The 18,613-nt window shown below is 34.0% G+C and overlaps 4 protein-coding genes and 1 non-coding gene across 12 annotated transcripts; 3 read left to right on the plus strand and 2 right to left on the minus strand.

The window, feature by feature from the left end:
- Positions 1-1,078: 1,078 nt before the first annotated feature.
- TGA2 (transcription factor TGA1) lies at positions 1,079-4,561 on the plus strand. Of its 4 annotated transcripts, none has more exons than XM_009152355.3 (9): positions 1,079-1,328; positions 2,383-2,570; positions 2,675-2,746; positions 2,820-2,879; positions 2,953-3,030; positions 3,191-3,254; positions 3,336-3,607; positions 3,793-4,020; positions 4,106-4,561. In XM_009152355.3, the coding sequence occupies exons 2-9, from the start codon at positions 2,394-2,396 to the stop codon at positions 4,256-4,258; spliced, it is 1,104 nt and encodes a 367-aa protein (XP_009150603.1). In that variant the 5' UTR covers positions 1,079-1,328; positions 2,383-2,393; the 3' UTR covers positions 4,259-4,561. The 4 variants fall into 4 exon arrangements, with proteins under 4 accessions (XP_009150603.1, XP_009150604.1, XP_018515522.1 ...); XM_009152356.3 differs by lacking the exon at positions 1,079-1,328 and adding an exon at positions 1,350-1,691; XM_018660006.2 differs by lacking the exon at positions 1,079-1,328 and adding an exon at positions 1,715-2,159.
- Positions 4,562-4,761: 200 nt separating this feature from the next.
- LOC103873951 (50S ribosomal protein L29, chloroplastic) lies at positions 4,762-5,840 on the plus strand. Its single transcript, XM_009152357.3, has 2 exons — positions 4,762-5,168; positions 5,502-5,840. The coding sequence occupies exons 1-2, from the start codon at positions 4,842-4,844 to the stop codon at positions 5,682-5,684; spliced, it is 510 nt and encodes a 169-aa protein (XP_009150605.2). The 5' UTR covers positions 4,762-4,841; the 3' UTR covers positions 5,685-5,840.
- Positions 5,841-6,072: 232 nt separating this feature from the next.
- LOC103873954 (transcription factor MYB53) lies at positions 6,073-11,542 on the plus strand. The gene is made up of 3 exons (XM_009152363.3): positions 6,073-10,331; positions 10,403-10,532; positions 10,668-11,542. Exons 1-3 carry the CDS (start codon positions 10,193-10,195, stop codon positions 11,323-11,325), a joined length of 927 nt encoding a protein of 308 aa, XP_009150611.1. The 5' UTR covers positions 6,073-10,192; the 3' UTR covers positions 11,326-11,542.
- On the minus strand, positions 11,422-15,453 carry LOC103873952 (probable LRR receptor-like serine/threonine-protein kinase At5g65240). 5 transcript variants are annotated; one of them, XM_009152361.3, is made up of 12 exons: positions 15,143-15,453; positions 14,908-15,032; positions 14,631-14,763; positions 14,455-14,529; positions 14,210-14,353; positions 14,050-14,121; positions 13,906-13,971; positions 13,760-13,830; positions 13,543-13,683; positions 12,793-13,134; positions 12,003-12,397; positions 11,422-11,909 (listed from the first exon to the last, which is right to left on the minus strand). In XM_009152361.3, the coding sequence occupies exons 2-12, from the start codon at positions 14,978-14,980 to the stop codon at positions 11,595-11,597; spliced, it is 1,827 nt and encodes a 608-aa protein (XP_009150609.1). In that variant the 5' UTR covers positions 14,981-15,032; positions 15,143-15,453; the 3' UTR covers positions 11,422-11,594. The 5 variants fall into 5 exon arrangements, with proteins under 5 accessions (XP_009150609.1, XP_009150608.1, XP_009150606.1 ...); XM_009152360.3 differs by having other exon boundaries at positions 14,908-15,042; XM_009152358.3 differs by having other exon boundaries at positions 15,114-15,453.
- A 2,973-nt stretch (positions 15,454-18,426) lies between these two features.
- Positions 18,427-18,511, minus strand: TRNAM-CAU. Its single transcript is given in 2 exon segments — positions 18,427-18,462; positions 18,474-18,511. It is a non-coding gene; the product is annotated as a tRNA-Met (tRNA).
- Positions 18,512-18,613: the final 102 nt, after the last annotated feature.

The following is an 18,613-nucleotide window of genomic DNA, read 5'->3' on the forward strand; positions in this document are numbered from 1 at the left end:
TGTTAATCATATTTAAAATGCACAATGCCTCCTATAGAGCTTGAAGAGCCAATCTGTTTTAATACATCTACTCCTACTAATTATCTAGCCTGTTTGGACTCCCAAAGGCTAATAACAAAGTTTTTAAATAAATATACTCGTATACAGTTAGAGGAAGAATATATGGTTCTTGTTCGTGATATAAATTAATATTATCTGGTTTACATTACATGCTAACTATATTTCATTAATTTATACAATTCCGGTTACCTGCGAATGCAAAGAAAAAAAAACGCAAAGAACCAAAATGATTGATGCCTTTTCTACGTTAGATAGACGTTGCTTCTTACGATGACTTGTCGTCTGCTTATTCGCTTAACTAATACTACTATAGTATTATGATTACATGTATAAACAAGTCTGGAAATATTTAATGAGACAGGTGATATTTGGATAAACATCAGTATTTTTGTACGAATTACTTAAATAATTTATTCTAGAAGTAGCCGTTGTTACGTCATTAGAATCGAAGTAGAATCTCATGTTCTATGTACTCTCCACTCATGATGACGCGCTCATTCTCATTCTCTTGAACTGCTAAATCTCTTCACCAGTTTAGCGAGTGGACTGGCGCTTCCAGTTATCGCCGACGCATGCGCGGGTTAGAGAAACTAGAAGACGTGGTTAAGGTAAGAAAATAAAAATTAAACAAAAGCTATAAAAAGAAGAATTCATAAGAGAATAAAAAATGGATCTACCTGGTGCGCACATCAGCGAGAGGTAGTGGAGAGACATGACAACTGAATAAAAAACAAATACCAATTTTATTTTAAAATTTAATTAAATTTTTAATGAATATTAAAGTTCGAACCATATATATTAAATCGCTAATTATCAATAATTTGCTTTCATACCTAAATAAAATTTTGGTACTCCAAATACGGATTCGTCAGCCACTATTTATTATTATTAATAGAAGAATTCGTGGGAAAATAGTATAGAAACAAGTAATAATTAGGTTTGACTCACTGTAGCTGCATTAGAACCCACAAAAAATTGAAACTTGAGAAAAAAACTAAAATATATATTATTAATTCATTTTTTGTGGAAATATATTAAATAACCACGTCAAAGGTCTCATTTAAGTTGTCGTGTTCTCGCATGATACCTCTTCTTCTCCTTCAAGATGGTGAGACCTGAGTTTCTGAGACAGAAGGAAGAGCTTTTAAAATCCCTTCTGTTTACGGTCGGATTCGAACTACGTACTTCCGTGCTTTACGTCCAGTCTTGTCGCTGAAGTCTTCTTTATTTCTTTCATGTTTTATCGCGACATAAGAAACAATCAAAAGGTTTGGCTTGAGATCTCTGTTCTTAGCCTATCTCTTGTGTTTTTGTTTTCTCTGTGTAGTGAAAGCGAGAGAGGAAAAAAAAAGTGAAAAGTTAAGAGATTTCACGGCGTCGTTTATGGCTTTACTCTGCTCCATTATAATCTTGTTATCACTAAAAGCCTTAAAACCTTTTATTCTTTCTTAATTATTATTTTGACTAATTTTATTTCCCTTTCTTTTTTTCTCTCTTGATTAATTGTATAGACTTCATGAATCACTTCAATATGTCTTTTTTTTTCTGGTTGCTTGGAATCGAAGCTGGAAATTAGTCGAATATTGCTAAGAACTGTCTTGTATTAGAAAAGTTTCAATCTATCTCCACTGGTAGGTTATGTGTGTTTGACTTATGTTTTTTTTTTTTTTTTTCTGATCCTATCCGGCTTATGTTTGATTTCACCTTTCTCCTAAAGTTGCGTACAAGAATTGAGTAAACATTGGATTGAAATTTGAAATTCCTCTTGTTTAAAGGTGTCTTTAACTGTTTATCTTTTTGTTAAGTTGGTCCACAATTAGTGATGAAATAAAGTGACATTCTCAATAAGTGGAAACTTGACTTACTGAATCGTTTTTTTGCTGCTTAGCACAGTTCCTACGATCTTATCTATTAACAATACCCTCCAAACACTATTGAGGATAAGGTTTTTTTGGCTGTCATTACAACATATGTTTCACTTTCACCTTAAAAAAACACACGTTTCACTTGTGATCTTTGTTAGTGTTCTCCTAGGTCTAAGGGAATTTCCATACCCTCTCAGATTTATTTCCTTTGTATAAAGTCTCTGGAATATAAAGGTGGTTCTGTTAATTGTCCTGTTTTCTTTATAGTAGTAATCTTAATAGAATTGAGTTCCTTTGGAGATTGAAATAGTTTTCACAAAGAAACATAACAACTTTTACTATTTCTTTGCGTTTGACTTTGTGTGATATAACTTTTGGTTGAGATCTAATTGCTTATATTAGAGCTTAGTTTATATGCTTTCACATATTGTTTTAAAAAATATTGTAATTTTGGCAGTGAAGGGAAGCATGAATTCAACATCAACACATTTCGTGCCACCGAGTAGAGTTGGTATATACGAGCCTCTCCATCAATTTGGTATGTGGGGAGAACCTTTCAAGAACAATATCGGCAATGGAGGAAGTATGAACACTCCAAGCCACATTATTATACCGAATAATCAAAAGCTAGACAACAACAACTTGGTACCTTTTTTTGCTTCATTCTTGTACCAAATCGCTTGAAAATAACAATTTTTATTTTCAGACATGTAAAAAGCTTTCTTTATTGAACTCATTTTCGTTTCTAGTCAGAGGATACTTCCCATGGAACTCCTCACATGTTTGATCAAGAAGCTTCCACGTCCAGACATCCAGATAAAGTAAATGTCTAATGCTTCCATTAGTTTTATTTCAATCCTTACGTAATGTACTAAATGTCTAATATTGTAACAGATACAGAGACGGCTTGCGCAGAACCGCGAGGCTGCTAGGAAAAGTCGCTTGCGCAAGAAGGTATGACACTATTTACTCTCTTAGACAATAATGTTATGATCTTTGTTTACTCAATGGGAGATTCTGTCTGTAGGCTTATGTCCAGCAGCTGGAAACAAGCAGGTTGAAGCTAATACAACTAGAGCAAGAACTCGATCGCGCTAGACAACAGGTTATTGAAGCCAAAATCTATATCTTTCCTTTCCAAAACTTACCAGAGATTATTAGATGTTGTAGTTTCGGGTCTGGGGGTTACGAGTTCTGGCACCGAACTTCTTGGTATTAAAAAAAAAACATACCGCAAATTTTGATAGAAACTTGGATGGTTTCAGGGATTCTACGTTGGCAATGGCATAGATACTAGCTCTCTTGGTTTCTCGGAAACCATGAATCCAGGTTTGTGTCAAGAACTGTTGAGTCTTTCTTTACAAGAAACCAAAACTTGAACGTCACGATTTAATGGTGTTTTGTCGACAGGGATTGCTGCCTTCGAGATGGAGTATGGACACTGGATTGAAGAACAGAACAGACAGATATGCGAACTTAGAACGGTTTTGCATGGACATGTTACCGATGTGGAGTTACGTTCGCTAGTAGAAAACACCATGAAACATTACTTTGAGCTATTCCGGATGAAATCAGCAGCTGCAAAAGCCGATGTCTTCTTCGTCATGTCAGGGATGTGGAGAACTTCTGCAGAGCGGTTCTTTCTTTGGATTGGAGGGTTTCGACCCTCTGATCTTCTCAAGGTAACAAATCAGAAACATCGAACATAAGTTAAATCGAAAGAAATGTGTTACATAGCCCACTGAAACATAAGGCCTTGGCCTCATAATTTTTGTAGGTTTCTTATAAATATTTTTTTAAAAAAAATGTTTATAGCCCCCAAATTCTCATATCCGGCTCTGGTTACATTCTTGATATGTTTTGGCAGGTTCTTTTGCCACATTTTGATGTCATGACGGATCAACAAGTTCTAGATGTATGTAACTTAAGACAATCATGTCAGCAAGCTGAGGACGCGTTGTCTCAAGGTATGGAGAAGCTACAACACACGCTTGCGGAATGCGTTGCACGTGGAGGACTGGGTGAAGGAAACTATATCCCTCAGGTGAATTCTGCAATGGAGAGATTAGAAGCTTTGGTCAGTTTTGTTAATCAGGTAAAGATAGTACTAATCTTTTAATTTTTCTTTTATTTACCAACACAGTAGTAGTACCAAACAGTTCTTGGTTCGTTCTTATTAGGCTGATCACCTGAGACATGAGACATTGCAACAAATGCATAGGATCTTGACCACAAGACAAGCGGCTCGAGGATTATTGGCACTTGGTGAGTATTTTCAAAGGCTTAGAGCCTTGAGCTCGAGCTGGGCAACGAGACATCGTGAACCAACATAGATTTAAGTTTTTGAAAACAACAAGAAGAATCAAGAATGAAGAGGAGTGCATCTTGGAAAAACAGAGGATTACTCATAATAAGTGGGGGGGTTGCTGCTGATGATTATTTTTTATTCTGCGGCGGAATCAGGAAAAATTGAAAAAACATGTATTAAACTTGTAAATATCAGAAAAGATGGAGGCGTTCGTTTTCCGGGGTGCAGCTTATTAAAGAGACAAAGTTTTTCGGATGTTTGTTTGATTATATAGAACTTGGTCCTAAAATTAATAATAATACATAAAATGTGTGTGTTCGAGTTATTATTGTCCATAATCTCTAGTATTTGTAATTTAGAAACTATCGGAAATATTTGTAAATTACTGAAAGCTATCGGAGATTTATCTTAATTAATATAATATATTTTGACTAGTCCTATTTGCAATTTAAAGACTATTGGGTTGATTTCGTGATTAAAGGTAAATAGAGGGGCAAACGGAAAGATATAAGAGAAACCTTATCACCAAACTCCAAGTGCGTTTCTTTCGTTATCCTCAGAACTCGCGAGTGAACTCTTCTTCTTCTTCTTCTATCGCCATAGCCACAATGCTCAGTCTCTCAATTACCTCGCCGGGGACGGCGGTGACTTTCCTCCGAGGAAATGTTTCAGCGAATTCAACCTCTTCTTCGTTCCACGGTGTCAGAATCCAGCACCAGGTCTCTGCTCGCGTGCCGATTTCTTCGTCGTCTCGTAAACCTTTAACGGTGATGATGTCGAAAAGAGAGGCGGAGCTGAAAGAAATCAGAGCGAAGACGACGGAGGAGCTGAACGAGGAGGTGATTGACCTTAAAGGAGAGCTCTTTATGCTCCGTCTCCAGAAATCGGCGAGGAACGAGTTCAAGTCAAGCGAGTTTCGCCGCATGAAGAAACAAGTAAGCTTTACATTGAATCTAGTTTGAAGTTTTAGAAGATGTTAGCAATTAATTACTCTTTGGACAATGTGTGTATAGCTTAGATTCGAGGTTTCATGTCCTTTGGTTAGAGTCTTGCAGTTAAGACATATAAAGTCCTGAGCTTTGTGTCATGTCTTTGTAACTTGATATACACTACACAAAGTTATCGGCTTTTGGTTTTACCTCTCTCTTTTTTTTCAGTTAAGACATAAGTCCTGAGTGTTGTGTCATATCTTGTGTAGACGTAAGTCGCTCTCTCTGTTATATGGGACTAAAAGATGTGTGTTATTTTGGGTGTGTGTTTGATTTTAGGTTGCGAGGATATTGACGGTGAGAAGGGAGAGGGAGATAGAAGAAGGGATAGGGAAGAGGTTGTCGAGGAAGCTTGACAGGCAGTGGAAGAAGAGCATTGTTGTGAGACCACCTCCTTCTCTCAAGAAGCTTCAAGAGGAAGAAGCTGCTGAAGAGGCTGCTGAAGCTGCCAAATCCGCCTGAAAACCCCACCCATTGTATTTTGTTGGTCGCTCTCTTCTTCTTCTTGTTTCCTTGGGATGTTACTCTTTGTTGCTGGTAACCATGCTATTTTGTTGTTGTTCTGTTGGTGTAAAAACTTTGTTCATTAAGCAGTTTACATAAATTTCTATAACTCAACGAAAAAGTAGCTCTGTTCTTGACCATTTTGAGGATTCTAACATACAATATGATCATGCTTCCGAGTGATGTTTCTTATTGGGCTTGAAGCCCATATAAGAACTGCATCTTCTAGTCTTCTTAGTTGATTTTCTGTTTACTGCCTCGCCTTTACTGATTTAGTAGGAAGATGTGGCCATAATCTTCTCACTCAGGAGTCAGGATCATCAGAGGTGGTATTGAAAATCTTCGTACGGAATGATGATTAATTAAAATAATTCAATACTGCTGGTTTTTTTCTAGAAAGTTTGAATATGACTGATGATAAAACATATTTAATAATGCAGTTTTATTATGTTATCTAAACCAAACCCACTTCTTATTGACAATATTCCATTCATATTATTCACATGATTAGACCCGGGAGTACTGATTTGATCCTCATCACTGACATGCTGCTAAGAGTCAATGTTTCATTCACAAACAATGCGAAGTTTGTAGTACATATCAAGGTTTTCGCTGAGTTATTGATCATTGCTAGGTTGTTAAATTAGTTAGACGTCTTTCTTGATATGAGATGCTCATGTTCTACTGATTTTCATCGCTATTCTTTTTTTTTGGAATAACGTCAGAAGTGATGAAATAGCTGTGATCTGGACCACGATAATCTTTACCTAATACCCTTACATACAAGGGTTAAGTCAAAAGATGTTTTGAAAAGATCTATCTGCCCACAATTAATTATTGTGTTACGAAACAATGGTCAAAACTCCACATTTTAATGCATATAGTTTATGTTATGTTTAAGTTTGACAGCTGCATTATGCTGTTCACACCAATCAGTTTACACTTGCAGTTTGTTATCCTGCATTTCACAAACTGACCAAGTCTTTCACGTTCGGCCTAGCTGAATTGTGAGAATTAATATTTTTTTGTGTATCTGAGAAAATATTAATTAATGTCCAAATATCAAAGTTCAGCAAAGATAAGCGATGTTCTTGATATTAAGTACAAGAGGCTTAAGACAAAAAATGCATATCTAAAGAAGATTTATGAGGTTTGCATATGAGAATAGCATTAATATTCTCTGAAGAACTGTCTCACCAACTCCATGTGCTTTAAAAGGTCTACACAGATTTCTATGATGCTTTTACGTATATATTCATGCAAAGATCTTGGTAGTTCTTCTGGATCACAACATGTGACTTGCTTTTCATGCAAAAAAGCTTTCCTAAATTTTTGTCTTTGCTCCAACAACTATCTCATTAATTAAAAGCAACATTAATGTTAATTATCGTCTTCTTCGTGATAGGCCTGTGAAGGAAACAATGAACAAGACCAGCCCTGTTAAATTCTGAGGTCAGTTGATGCTTCTGCCCAATTTTTTTGTTCACCAATGTCAGTACTCATTAAAAGTTTTGATTCAGTTCATGAAGCAAAATGTGATTGCTTCATAAATGGTAATCAGTTTTAACATGATTTCCGTTATTTTTTTTTTGAAAGAAACATGAAGCAAAATGTGATTGCTTCATAAAGAGGGTTTGTTTCGTAAATATCTAGTTTTGATTGGTTTTGAGCAATATATGTTAATTGATGCATCTAAATTAATTCGATGTGGAGCTCTAACTATAATAGCATTATAATGCCATTGTCTCCATCTCCATCTTTCACTGTCTTTAATTAGCTGTAAAACTGATGTCATCAATGAAAGGATCGCAGCCACCTAAAATTTACATGTAGTGGTTGATGCCTAAGAAAGTTACGCTTAAGGCCCACTCATTTTGGTTCATATAATACTTAAGAATGACTTCACGTTTATAATTTAGCATTGCATTTTTTCTTCAAGTTACATATGTCCCATGTTCTTGCAGGTTTCTTTCTTGTGATGTACTTTTTAGCAGATTTACCCTTTGAGGAAAGTGCAATGCTAGATGATTTTGAATAGTGGGTTCTTGTCTGTATTTATTTTTTTGGTTTCAATTATTAGGTATTTATTAGTCTTTAGAACAATTGCTAACAAAACCAAATGTTGAAGAAAGAAATTCTTCAACCATTAGTAGATTAATTAGTTGTGTGATCAAAATCACAAAACGAGTCTTCTGACCCCACATCTGGACCTGATTTCTAACAAAGCTGCTCCCATGAGAACAGTAGAAAAAGAAGTTTAACTTGATGTCTGAATATACTCATGACTTCAAAGCTTGTTCTTGAAGTAAGACTATACGCGCGAGTACATTGGTCTCATTTTTTTACTCATTGCATTCTCTTTCAGGACCATGTTAGTTTTCTCATAATTGTGTAAGTACCAGTTTCAAATATCACTGCATATATAAGAATCCACAAAGTTGGATAGTGTCATCCTGGATCTCATGAAATAAAAAATTGGGTACAAATGTGTATATGACTAATATATAGTCTTCAGCTCGATATGCATCCTCTTCAGAGATACAGAAAATAGGGAATAAGTGAACTTTCTTTATATCAAACTTGGCTTTGAAAGTCATAGTTTAGATGTGTTGGTTAGGAACATATGAGAAGAAGCAAATCAGTTTTCATCTGACATTGACAACCATTTTATTTTATATATTTGATGAAAAGAATGGTTTAAAGTGAACCTTAAAATCAATTATTTTAGTATGAACCTATCAGTGCCTTCCTTATTTCTTTAATATTTACTGTACCTGCTTCCTCCAGTGAGATTGTGGTGTGGTCCACTCTATGAGAAACCCTAGACTGACAAGCAACTCAAATGTCTCTCTCTCTAGTCTCTCTAGAAAATATTCAAGGTTTCTCCGCTGCTTAACCATACTTTTTGAACTTGTAGGATTTTTTTTCTTATAATGATGAAATTTACTGGCTTATCACAGGTCTATCTTGCTAGGGTTAGATGGAAATAGAGAATTCTACATTTTAGACACTTCTAGTGCGTGAATTTACACATTATCACCTACATCATGCTGCCTTGCAGTTGCAGAGTTACTGCAGGTTTCGTCCATTATATGATGAAATTAACCTTATGTCTTTTCATACTCCGCATAATGTAAACACATATTTTTTCGCAAATCACTTTATGATATATATCATATGTTATATAGAGGACAACTGAACAGATGATATACACAATGGAAACCTTGACAATTTGATAAACCTATTGGGGAATACATACTTAGTTCGTAGATGCAGTGAAGTTATAACAGACTTGATACCTTAATATTGTGAAAACGTTTCCTTATTCAATATTCATGTATAGATCTTAGAATTTGTTTCTTGAGGACAAGTTAGTTTCTTCTTTCTGGGTCAAAAGAGGACAATTTATCTTTCATTTTGAAAAAATGGGGAAAAACCTATCAACTACTTTATGGAGAAGACACAGAAGAAAAAGACAAGAAATGCCATTTGGTCCAATGCAGAGGCAGTGGGAGAAAAAGTCTTGTAGGTTTCAAAGATGGTGGAGATTTAGATCATTTCTGCACCAACCTCTCCTCTAACAAGCTCCTTCTAATTTTCAACAAAAAATGTGTCAACATCAAGCCTGTCAACATTATCAATCAACAGTAACGTCTCTTCTCACAGATACATAACTTCTCATCGATCATATATACTGATATGATCAATGCTGCTCCAGTTTCCAGTATTTTGAGACTCTTAAGACTTATAGTAAGTTTCTCTGCATCACTTATCTCACTATCAGAGACAAATCTCTCTTTGCTAATGGGTCATGGCTTGATACGAAGAAAATACAACTATATATATAACACCAAATACATAAGTGTCATGAGGAATTAGAAACTTATCTTTGCGTGCCAAAGGAGGTGTCTCTTCAGCCATACTTGAGGTGACATCTGTCGTTAGTGCTGACTTCTTTTTGTAACTTTTATTTGTTTGTCAGGCTATGATTAAATAATGATTTGAATAGTTTATAGCTCCCTTGTTCTACTCCACCTATATACCCAAGCAATGCGACTGCATGCCAATATGCCTCATGTTATTATGTCTGCATGTACTATTCACGATATATATTAATTCGTGAAACACATGACTCTAGACTAAAGATCTCAAGATCTTGAATAGTGTCCCAGAAGAAGATTGCTTGTACTATAAGTTGTTATACGGTACGTATACCGAAAGAATAAAGAAGAGACAATGTAGTGTAAAGGGTGATAGCGACATGGGTTGTTTTTGTATGCGAATAAGAAAGAAGCACGTGGTGAGTGAGAGAGAGGGAAGCTCAGCTATATATAAATAGAAATATAAGAAGCAGTTAGTGGTTGTGAAGAAAGGAGGCAATCGACCAAATCTTTTTGACAGTTAAGAGAGAAGGTAAACAAGAAGAGGAGGAGAGACCGTTGTTAGATACAGATCGTTCATCAAACATGGGAAGATCTCCTCTCTCAGCTGATGAAACCGGTACTCTGAAGAAAGGTCCATGGTTGCCTGAGGAAGATGATAAACTCATCAGTTATATCCACAAACATGGCCATAGAAGCTGGAGTGCTCTTCCCAAACTCGCTGGTAACATCTTCAAAGACTTTGATGGAAACCTAGTTCTTGTCTTGTGACTATATATGTTTTATTATGTTCAGGTCTTAACAGGTGTGGGAAGAGTTGTAGGCTACGATGGACAAACTATTTGAGACCTGACATTAAGCGAGGCAAATTCTCACAAGAGGAAGAAGAGACCATCTTGAACCTTCATGCGGTTCTTGGAAACAAGTAAAGAAAATCTTGTAACTCTTTTTTTTTTTGCTAAAATGTTAATATAAATCTTGTTACTCTTGGTCATGCATGGATTGTTTTTTCCCTCGTTACTCATTGAATAATGTTATTGGTAATGATTGTGTATATAAGGTGGTCAATGATTGCAAGCCACTTACAAGGAAGAACAGATAACGAGATCAAGAATTTCTGGAACACTCATTTGAAGAAGAAGCTGATTCAGATGGGCTTTGATCCCATGACTCATCGTCCAAGAACGGATGATATCTTCTCTAGCTTATCTCAGCTCATGTCTCTCTCCAACCTTAGAGGACTTGTTGATCTCCAGCAACAGGTTCCATTTGAAGATCAACAAGCTTTACTGAATCTCCAAGGTGAGATGGCTAAGCTCCAGTTGCTAAACTACTTACTTCAAGCTCCTCCTCTTGCCATGAGTAGTAGTAACAACATTAACCCTAATGAGTTGAACATTCTCAATCTCCTCACCAAAGAAAACTACAATACCAATAATCTTGACCTCACTTCTTGTCTTCAAGACTTCAACAACAACCTCCCATCTCTCAAAACCCTAGAGGAAAATCATTTCAGTCAAAACAATTCTCCAATATGGTCGCATGAACCACCTAGCTTGAACCAAACTATGTTGCCTTCTCATGATCCTTCCCCTTTGGGTGATGATTTGGTTCTGAACCAGGCTTCCTCAAGCCATGAGCAAGAGGTAGCAGCTACAGGCTCTGTAGATTGGCCTGATCATCTCTTTGATGACTCCATGTTTACTTATCAATCTTGACGTATGTTTGTATATGTTTCAAGAAAACATGATTGTTTAATGTTTATTTGCATGTGGAGGTTCTACATCTGTACGTTACTTCATGATGTGTGCTAATGTCTTAGAATGTACATGTTGTCTTGTTGTATTATATAACTCATACATGTTGTTTATATTCTTCATACGAACATTCTATATGTAAACTTCACTGATGTTTTAAAAAATCAATCTTCATCTACTTTACAGTTTGAATCACAAGAGTGTCACCTTTGAAAATCAAAAGTATATTTCTATCTTCCACCAGATAATTCAATGGCGTCTTGATTGTTTATCGAATCTTCACCCCAATCAAATCTCCTCTGCAGCCTCTGAAACTCTTCTTGTCTTGTCACTTCAAGATTCTGCCATTCTTCCCATCTCTCTGCAAGCCCTTCTCCTTCAAGCATCCTCACAACTTCCGACATAGCTGGTCTTTCTTCCGGTGCTGCTTGTGTGCACAACAAAGCCACTTGTATCATCATCTCTAGTTCTTCCTCTATGTAATCCTCTTCAAGCTTCTTATCTACAATATCTCCAAGTCTCTTTTCTCTTTCCAACTTCTTCACCTGAAAACCAAAAAGATTGTTTATTACTCTCTTGAGAAGAAGCAAAAAAAAAAAAAAAAAGAGAAAGTGATCTCAGTTTCAAACATTACTTACATGGTCTAGCAACAAGACATCATCTTCTTCCTCTAACCGCGAGAAATCAATGGCTCTTTGTCCAGTTACAAGCTCAAGAAGCATGATTCCATACCCAAAAACATCGGTTTTCTCTGATGATTTCCCTGTGGATATACATTCAGGTGCAATGTGACCCATTGTTCCACGGACCTGAGTGGTCACATTAGTCCTTCTAACATCTACCAACTTAGCTAAACCAAAATCACCAACCACTGCTTCAAAATCTTCATCTAGTAACACATTAGCAGCCTTCACGTCTCTATGTATGATCTTCGGATTGCAATGTTCATGAAGATACTCAAGTCCTCTTGCTGCACCTAGAGCAATCTGTTTCCTCCTGAACCAATCCAAAACTGGTTCCCCTCGTTTTATCTCTGCATATAATCAATCACAAAAAGTAATGTTCAAGAAATAGCTAGGCATTAATTAGAAAGATTTGTAGAAGACTAGCTAGAATGATTTTTATATATTTTACATTTGTATAGAATTTTTTCATTTTCGGGTTTAATTATAAAATTATTTTGATGAATTATCAAAATTAGATATACAAAACAGAAGAAAATAATTTTTTTGTAGATTTGTGCTAACATTATTACTTAATTAACTGATTTAGACTAATTTAAACCAAGTTAGAATAATTTAAACCAATGTGAATTGTATAAATCGGATATTAAGAAAATTGTTTCGGCTGGTTTGCCGAGATTTTTAGAACCATGACAAAAAGTTCGAACCTCCTAAACCAAAAGAGTAAAGTTTGCTTTCTTGTTACCTCTTAACCGATATGCAACACTTAGATTCTGCATGAAGGGATACACCAAAAGGCGTTCGGTCTGTGTTGTGCAAAAGCCTATAAGGCGAAGCAGGTTCCTATGAACAGCTACACTTATCATTTCAACTTCTCTCTGGAAAGCTTCGTCTCCTCCTGGTCGTTCAAAGTCAGTTAATCTCTTCACTGCGACTTTGGTGCCATCCAAAAGCACTCCTTTGTATACTTTCCCAAAGCCTCCTTGTCCAAGAACGTTGCTTTCACTGAACTCATCTGTCGCCAGTTGAAGCTCTCTCCATGAAAATCTTCTCAACTGTCCAAACGCAATCCTTCTGTCTACTTCACCTGAACTCAAAGTTTCAAGAAAAGGTAAAAAGACAAAATCGGTTCGATTTTTGGTTAGTTCGGTTTCAAATTTTATACCGAAGTTTAGTTTTTGATTAGTTCGGTTAAATTTTCTGTTTAGATTGAATAAAATTCAAAATTTTTTGTTTAGTTTTGGTTAATTCAGTTCAGATTTGGTTAGTTTGGTTTGGAATTTTGGTTAAGATTGGTATTTTTTTAGAAAACCGAACTAACAAATTATCCAACCGAAAACCAACATTTTTTTAGTTGCCAAACTGAACCAAACCTTCTAATGAACTGAACCAAAAACCAAAATTTTTGGTTCGGCAGGTTTGGTTCGGTTAATTAACCGCAGGCCTAGACAAAATGTTTTTAAAGCTCCTAGTAAAGTAAAGATTGTTCACAAACCTGCAACATCTACAAACACTTCACGTCTGTATCCTTTATGTTTATCCTTGCAGAAGAAAAACAAGAAGAATCCAAGGAGAATCACTGTGCTCCCGCTAACAACTCCTGCGATGATTCCGGTTTTTGAATTGCTTGAATCACCTAATCAGAGCAAACACAAACTCTCCTTACTTGGTATCTGTGCAAGTAAAGCATAAGCAGATTATTATAGTTTCACCTGAAGGATTGGACACGGTTACGCAAGGGTGAGGGTAAATGCCACCACAAGTCAAGTTGTTTGCTGTGAAACTATTAAGTGTTTAAAAAACACAAATCAGATTATAGTGGTAAGATAAATGGAAACTGCAAGTGTATCATACGTACTTGTATTTTGGAATGTCGAATAAACTCTGAGGAATCTCACCGCTGAGATTGTTTGAGTCGAGCAAACTGCATAATGTAGTTCAAAAGCAATAGCTTTAAGGAATACTGAAGAAGACAAGACAGAGAACAGAACAGAAGACTCACATATTTATCAGTTTTGAGAGGCCAGTGAGTGAATCAGGGACAGTTCCATTTAGGTTGTTCCTACTCAGGGTCCTGCTTAGTTAAGCCAAACAGAAGAATAAAAGACTGGCCTTTATTATTTGAACACAAAGAGATCTCAGACAGGTTTCAAGACACTTACAGGAACTGGATGTTACTGAGATTACCAAGCGTGGATGGTATGGGACCAGAGAGTTGATTGTCCTCTAAATCCAAGCTTGTCAAGCTAGAAAGATTCCCAATAGATTCTGGTATTTCACCAGTAATTCCATTTCCCTTCAATGTACTATGAGCACAAAAAGAATCCTCATTTAATATAACACATGTAACAGTAGAAATTAACTTCCAACAAGCTCACAGCTCCAACCAAAGCAGGCATATACTTACAGAGTTTTGAGAGTTTTCAAGATTCCTATTCCTGAAGATAAAGTTCCCGAGGAGAAGTTCATGTAAGACAAGGTTCTGCAAAACCATATAGCAAAAAGGTTAATAATCTCTCAAGCCATTATTTAAACAAAGCGTTGAGTAATTGTGGTTAGTGTTATACTGTTATGGAAACATACAGAGAAGTAACATGCTTCTGCTCATCACAAATAACTTGAGACCAAGTACAAGGATCTACTTGGTTCAGGTTCCAGTCGCTTAGCTGTTGAGGAGATGCACGTAACGAGGTCCTCAGAGCAAATAAAGCCTCCCCTAAACACGAAATTGCAAGAGTTAAAACCAACAAATATCATACTATTTACATAATAAGACAGTTTTAGAAGCTGCTAACTAGAAGCGAAATGATATAAATAGAAGAAAAAAAAAAGATTTTAAGTAAAAAGTAATGAAATTTACCTTGATCATCAGGTGACACAGATGACCATAGACAGGCAAGCGCCAAAGCAGTTATCATAAAAGGCAGAGCCATCTTTCTAAGAACTAGCAAATTTCAAGATGTTGGATTCGCCATATACAAGAATCTGAATGAACCTACCACAAAGGATTAGTTACTTTCTAATCCTTTATTTGCTTCGGGTTGTTACAGCTTCTAAAAAACGAACCTTTATAGCTGCCCAGAAGATAAAAGTACCAATTTTGGTCGGAGAAATTACACTTCTTCACGATTAAAACTCCGATTTGTGAAGAGCAAAGAGAAAGAACAACTCAGTTCCAAAGAAGAAACTTGTAGCAGAGAAGATAATCCAAAAAAGGAAAAAAGAACGAAAGATTCCAACTAAGATTTGGAATTTTGGATGATTTCACTTCCACTCTTACTTTGAAGAGAAACTAAAGTAAAACTCTTTTGCGTTACTTCACTTATTTGTTTTGTAGGGAAAAAGTCTTTCTTTTACGCAAATAGCCATTATGACATTCACAATGGCTAGTCAAAGAGAGACCAAGAAGCCCCGACATTGGTTGGTTCAAGAACTGCTTTTCCTGCGTGATTATCTATACTATACTAAAAGAGGGATATAAGCCATGGAGAGGTTGTCCACGTAGGATAGAAAAATCAACCAATCAGAAAGTCCGAAATTGCCATGTCATCTCATTTATTTTTCGCAAAAAATGAAAAAACAATGCAAAAGTGAGGATCGAACCCGGGTTAGTATGATATATATATAGGACAGTTACCACTAAGCCATTGAAACTTTCTTGGACACATATACAAGAACCACTAAATATGTAATCACAAACTCTTATGTACATTTAGAATAATATGAATTCAACTTTCAAGACTCCGATACTTTGTTTTGTAAAAAAAAAATAAGTAAGTGACTAAGCTAATATATTATTTGAAAGTGTGAGAACGTCGACAAATATGAAAAATCATAGATTTTTGTTTTCGTGACAAAGTTAAGAATTTTGTAAAAGTAAGTTTAACATATAAATTTTCGTGACAAATATGAAAAAGCATAAATTTTTGTACAATTTTGACAAAACAACTCAAAACATACTTCTCTAATGTCTTAATAAAATATTATTTAAGGGTGCAATAATTAAATATATTAATTCAATAAATTTTATAATTTATAGACAAAACAATAACACAACAAATTTTGAAACATTTGTTTAACCTATCGATTTTTTTCATGAGAATCCAACTAAACAAGATAAAAAAACAATTAGATTTACAAATATTTAATTACCATTTTATTCAATTTTGATTAATTTCAAATTGTCATAATGTATCTTTTTGAAGTTACAAATATGAAAAAGCATAGATTTTTGTACAATTTTGACAAAACAACTCAAAACATATTTTCCTAATGTCTTAATAAATTATTATTTAAGGATCTAATAATTAAATATATTAATTCAATAAATTTTATAATTTATAGACAAAACAATACCACAACAAATTTTGAAACATTTGTTTAACCAATCGATTTTTTTTCAGGAGAATCCAACTAAACAATTAGATTTACAAATATTTAATTACCATTCTATTCAATTTTGATTCATTTCAAATTGTAATAATGTATCTTTTTGAAGTTACAAAAAAATAATGTTCTTTCTTTATTACACTAGCATTATATATAGATTCTATATACACAAAATAAATATAATATAACAACATAAGCTTGCTTTCCCTGATTCATATGAAAACTTTTTAAGTTATCCACCCAAGCAAATTAATTAAATCAATGAAATTGTTAGAATACAGCAAATTAATTTATAATTTTATTTTAAATTAAATTATTTAAAAAGTGTATTTTCGTTAAAACAAAATAATAAATAAGTAAAACTGATTTGATGGTAATTTTTATGACATATATATATATATATATATATATATATATATATATATATATATATCAATTTTGTGAAAGAAATAGAAGCTTAATATGGAAAAAAATCTTAAATACAAAAAACTCTAAAAATTAACAAAAAAAAACTAATAAATTAAACTATGATATCACTTGAAAACTTCTTAGACCATATTAATAAAATATTTAAGCGATAATTAGACAAATTTGATTTTTTTTCCAGCAAAAAGTTTATTATTAATTAGTATTAGTTATTTCAAGATGTTTAAGAAATGATGGACAAAAAAATAGGATGGACATTAATGATATATGAACTATGAATAGTACTTTGTGAAGCTGACTTAGATAACATATCTGCACATCTATTTCCAGTCCTTTTTGATGCCTAAATTCAATTTATTCATAGTAGTTATTCCACATATAGATCGTATGAGATATTGTTTTGATATGTAGATTTGTTTTTTCAATGTTAATAAGATTGATAATTGTTAAAATGTATCTTTCGAATATGATATGTCTATAACCGAGTCCCCAACATGAGACAAGTTTGTTTAAAAAGTAAATAATTTTATTTTTCTTATATTATATAATCAATATATATTATTTACTGATAATAAAAATATAGTTATTCATCTATCACAAATATCTATGCAAATATGTGAATCAAGTACAACAATCAAACAACATAATGATTTCCACAAAGAAAATTTTAAAAATATATTTATGTTATGTAGTCATATTTTATATTCTTTAAATAATGTAATACAATATTCTACATTATTTTTTTAGAATTGAGAAATACATATATCAGTTAGACAAATTAAGCGATAATTAGACAAATTTGATTTTTATTTTGTGAGCCAAAAGTTGTTTATTAATTAGCATTACTTATTTCAAGATGTTTAAGAAATGATGGACAAAAAAATAGGATTGACATAAATGATATATGAACTATAAATAGTTTTTTGTAAAGCTGACTTAGATAACATATATGCACATCCATTTCCAGTCTTTTTTGATGCATAAATTCAATTTTTTCAGAGCAGTTATTCCACAAAGAGATCGTATGAGATATTGTTTAGATATTCAGATTTGTTTCTTGATTGTTAAGAAGATTGATAAGTGTAAAAATGTTTCCTTCGAATATGATATGTCTATAACCGAGTCCCCAACATGAGACAAGTTTGTTAAAAAGTAAATAATTTCATTTTTCTTATATTATATAATAAATATATATTATTTACTGATAATAAAAAATATAGTTATTCATCTATCACAAATATCTATGCAAATATGTGAATCAAATACAACAATCAAACAACATAATGATTTCCACAAAGAAAATATAAAAAAATATATTTATGTTATGTAGTCTTATTTATATTCTTTAAATAATATAATACAATATTATACATTATTTTTTAGAATTGAAAAATACATATAATATCTTATCCGCGGTTAAAAAATCTAGTTATAATAAAAATAAATAATTAGTCATCATGATGCTTTGAATGTTATTAACGAATAGGATTAGATTAAACATGTGGGCGGCTTTGTTTTCGGTTTTACACTTTTACTATAAGCCAATAAAAAAAGCAAAAATAATTGGGGCGAGAGAGGCTCGAACTCTCGACCTCAGGATCACTCAATAGCTATGAGACCTACGCGCTAGCCAACTGCGCCACCGCCCCCTCTGATAGAATCTCTCCATCTTATTTTTTATACCAAATGTTATCCAAGGTTGTTCTCGAACATGTAATTGCACTTGCTGATTGATTACACGAATGGGTCGA

Source organism: Brassica rapa, chromosome A06 (assembly GCF_000309985.2).
Source record: "Brassica rapa cultivar Chiifu-401-42 chromosome A06, CAAS_Brap_v3.01, whole genome shotgun sequence".
Lineage (NCBI taxonomy): Eukaryota > Viridiplantae > Streptophyta > Magnoliopsida > Brassicales > Brassicaceae > Brassica > Brassica rapa.